This window comes from Haemaphysalis longicornis, unplaced genomic scaffold (assembly GCF_048455015.1).
Source record: "Haemaphysalis longicornis isolate Haplotype H1 unplaced genomic scaffold, Haemaphysalis longicornis Haplotype H1 scaffold_4, whole genome shotgun sequence".
NCBI classification, from domain to species: Eukaryota; Metazoa; Arthropoda; class Arachnida; order Ixodida; family Ixodidae; genus Haemaphysalis; species Haemaphysalis longicornis.
In genome coordinates this window covers 197,046,860-197,050,447 of record NW_027526361.1, presented here as the reverse complement: position 1 = coordinate 197,050,447, position 3,588 = coordinate 197,046,860, and the positions used below count along the sequence as shown (strand labels likewise).

Sequence of the window (3,588 nt, the reverse complement as noted above, 5' to 3'; positions counted from 1 at the left end):
CATGGAATCGCTTCGTCGCCGCCGGGGAGTTCTTCGCGCCACCGTCACGAAGAGAGAGAGAGAGAAAACATTTTATTGAGCATCTCCTTAGGTCACAGGATACTCGTGGCCGCAGGCATGAGCCGAGCGGCGACGTCGGTAGCTCGGGTGACCAGGGTGGTTTTCACGCCTGGGTCCGGGCTACACAGTGCCTCCTTCCACTGCTCCTCGGATGATAACGGCACTCGACGCGCTCCTGCAGAACCTGGCGGCACCACCTCCCGAATTTCAGACGCTGCTGCACATAATTCTCGGCAAGCAGCGAGCCTTGCACGAGCTGTACAGCCAGATTCAGGCGGTTCTCACAGAAGAGGAATTTGACGCGGACGTTTTGGATGCTATTGATTACGACGAGCGCATCTGCGCCCTTCGCACGCGCGTGCGCTCCGTCATGAGCCCGGCCCCTTCAGCCAGCGCAGCTACAGCCGAGTCTGGTGAGCCTTGCGGGAGCGCACCTTCTCAGCCTTGTTACGATCGGCGTATTGACATTACGACGCCCGTCTGCAATGCTATCGGGTTCACTCACCCAACGCTTCCGTCGGCCAATTATCGCAAGTTTTCCTCTCCCCTACCCTCATCGATGGTGAGCGACCCGGCTTTGTATGCGATGACGCGGCGGAGAGGGACGCTTCTGCTGGACACAAGGCGCTTTACGCAGCTTCCCGCCGGGGAGGAAGGGAGGCAGGAAGGGATTTACAAAGACGTACAGCATTGCTTTTCCGGCGGCAATCGTCAGCGGGGGACTGCTTTGTTGTGGCCTGAGACGCTGCTATTCAACGAATACTCCACGCCGGATTATCGACCGGGTCCGGGCGTCCTCCCGGCGCTTCAGCCATTGCATCATCAGGAGTCAACTGAACATTAACCTGTGCAAAGTGCCATCTCTTTGTGAGTGTGTGGACGTCAGCCGAGGTGCCCCTGATTGTACCATACTAACGTCAGTCGAGGAAAAGGGGAAACAGGGCGGACCCAACCTGGTTATTTAATCTCGTGCGCGCAGGAGCGCAAAACCCTGTTCACTCAGTCAAACGCCATGTAGATATCTGTACATAAAGTTTCTTTCGTCGCCCTACAAGCGCCAATGTTTGCCCCAACTCCGGATCAACGTACGCCACCACCGGTCACGCTACCAGATCCGCAACAGCCTCGACCGGGCACCCCTCAGACAACGCAGGGGACCCGCTTCGCCGCACTCCCGAAGCTCCAGATACCGAACTTCTCGGGCGACCGACGCAACTGGCAAGGGTTCTGGGACCATTTCGAGTCAAGCATCCATTCGAACGCGACTTTGCCACGCATCGAGAAGTTTAAGTACCTTCTCTCGTACTTGACCGGTCCCGCCAAGGACGCGATCGAGGGCATCTGGCTGGTCGACGACAATTACGACTTCGCCGTCAAAATCATTACCAACCGATTTGGGCGGAAAGACCTACTAGTGGACGACCACCTGGGCAAATTGCTCGCCTTGGAGCCGGTGCAGAATTCGGCCGACACCGACAAATTGCGGGCCCTCTACGACACGGTCACGTTTCGCATAAACGCGTTGGAGGGCCTGGGCGTTTCCCCGGACCAGTACTCCGTCGTGCTCCATCGCGTACTGCTGCGGACCTTGCCGCACGACCTGGGCCTCTTGTACCGGCAAAGGCTGCAGGAGGTGCAGCTGGACGCATCCGAGGACGCATCCGCCAGATCAAAGAAAATCAAGGTGATCCTGGACTTTCTCCGCGTCCAGGTGGAGATTCGAGAGGAGAGCGCTTTCGATCGTTCTGTGCCGTCAACGCACCGCGTCCAGGAGAAGGGTCAGTCGTCGCCACCGCGTGTCGTTCTTCCAACGGCAATGACTCTGAGCGCCCAATGTCTCTCTGCGGGGCGGCCCAGGTGTCAACTTTGCAACGCTCAGGACCACGTCCTCGCCCACTGCACATCGGCGGTATCACCCGAGGAGAAGCGAAAGCGACTGCAGGCAAACAGGTGCTGTTTCAGGTGCGGAAAGCACAACCATTTCGCCAGACACTGCAGAACAGCCCACAGTCTTGCCTGCAGCCACTGTTCCCTTCGCCACCTCATGTCGCTGTGCGACATCCAGCTCCCTGCGGAAGGGATTGGGCCCACCAGTCCAGCGTCGGAGCAAAGTCGCAGCAAAGGGGCAGCAATCAATAATGCCAGCTCAGTGACATCCGCGTCAACCAGCGGTGCAGGACTCATGTTGGTGCTTCCCCAGACAAGCCGTGCATAGGCGCTCGGCAAGACTCACCAGATACTCGTTCGTTTTTTGTTGGACACCGGGAGCAAGCGAACGTTCATTCGACGCGACGTGTCCCAAGCACTTTGTTGTCCGGTCAACGGTGTCGAACGTCTAACGCTTTCTACGTTTGGAGACACTCGCCCGAGAGCACCTGTTACGTGCAACAGAGACTCTTTGACACTTAAAAGTCAGCACGATGGCCAGAACATCAGAGTCGAGGCCCTGGAAGTTCCCAGCATCTGCACCATCACAAGCCCGCCCGTCAGCAAAGAAATCGTTCGTGCGAAGGCCGATCAGGGTCAAGTTGCTGCGGATGCCCGACTTGCGCCCACGTTTCGAGAGAACCAGGTCAGCGTGTTGATCGGTTCAGACGCGTATTGGAAGGTGGCAACAGTAAACGTTTCGAGAATTCCCCCACTCTGATGGCCGTGGAGACAGTTCTGGGCTGGACCGTTCAAGGTACTCAACTCGACAGCTCAAGCCTTTCGACCGCTCACTCGAGCGCACTATTTCTTTCCCCTGGAGAATCGTCCACGGAAGACGCCGCCATAGACAATGATCGATCGTCCATGTGCCGCCGCCTGGAAGTCAGCGAAACTCGGGGCACTACGGAAAACTCCACGTTCAACGACCCCGCCGTCCAACCGTTCGAACTGCAGGATCGCAAAGAAAACCACCGGGATCAGGTGTTGCTCTGCAACGAAGAGCCAAGAAGCGACGTCGCCAACCATCCGTCCTTCCAAAAAGTGAAACTTGATTTTAAAACGAACAGAGGTGACCTCTGCATCATGAAAGTGCTCGGCACGCAGTGGAAGGGCTCAGACAGCCTTGTTCTGAGGCAGGGCAATATCATCACGTTTGTGTCGGAAAAGCCTTTGGCAAAGAGCGAAGCCATGCCCGCTGTTCCAAGCGCACTCCTGGCTAAGCAAAGGGAACACGTTCCTCCAGCAGAAACTCTGCCTTCTAGAACTCTTGTTGACTGGCAGCGAGCTGGGCATACTGTGACAGCACCGTCAAGTCGCCAAGGGGTATCGTCTGTGGCACCGTCTGATATGGGAATACCTCCTGCTGCTTCGATTCACCCACGAGTGACAGAACAGCCGCCAGCCAAGCTTGAAGTAGAGGACGTCGTGCTTCTAGAAGACAAGCCGATGCCTGCCGTCAAACAACTCGACCACCATCATCACCGGTTTCGGTCGCGACGGAGTTGTGCGACAATGCTCCTTCTGCCAGTTGATTTCCGTCCGCCCGTCATCGGGACTTAAGATACGGCGACAGGGTCCGCAGATGTTATGGTGCAACAA

General features: G+C 57.1%; 1 protein-coding gene across 1 annotated transcript; it reads left to right on the top strand.

Moving 5' to 3' along the window:
• Nucleotides 1-211: 211 nt before the first annotated feature.
• LOC144180177 (uncharacterized) lies at nt 212-2,707 on the top strand. Its single transcript, XM_077708564.1, has 3 exons — nt 212-410; nt 1,284-2,010; nt 2,452-2,707. The coding sequence occupies exons 1-3, from the start codon at nt 212-214 to the stop codon at nt 2,705-2,707; spliced, it is 1,182 nt and encodes a 393-aa protein (XP_077564690.1).
• Nucleotides 2,708-3,588: the final 881 nt, after the last annotated feature.

Excerpts from the sequence above, each read along its gene's own strand:
- LOC144180177 (XM_077708564.1), top strand. The coding sequence starts at position 212 with ATGATAACGGCACTCGACGCGCTCCTGCAGAACCTGGCGGCACCACCT. Across the intron at positions 411-1,283 it reads CGAGCGCATCTGCGCCCTTC|GGTTCTGGGACCATTTCGAG; the intron begins GCACGCGCGTGC and ends GCAACTGGCAAG. Across the intron at positions 2,011-2,451 it reads AAGCGACTGCAGGCAAACAG|AGACTCTTTGACACTTAAAA; the intron begins GTGCTGTTTCAG and ends TACGTGCAACAG.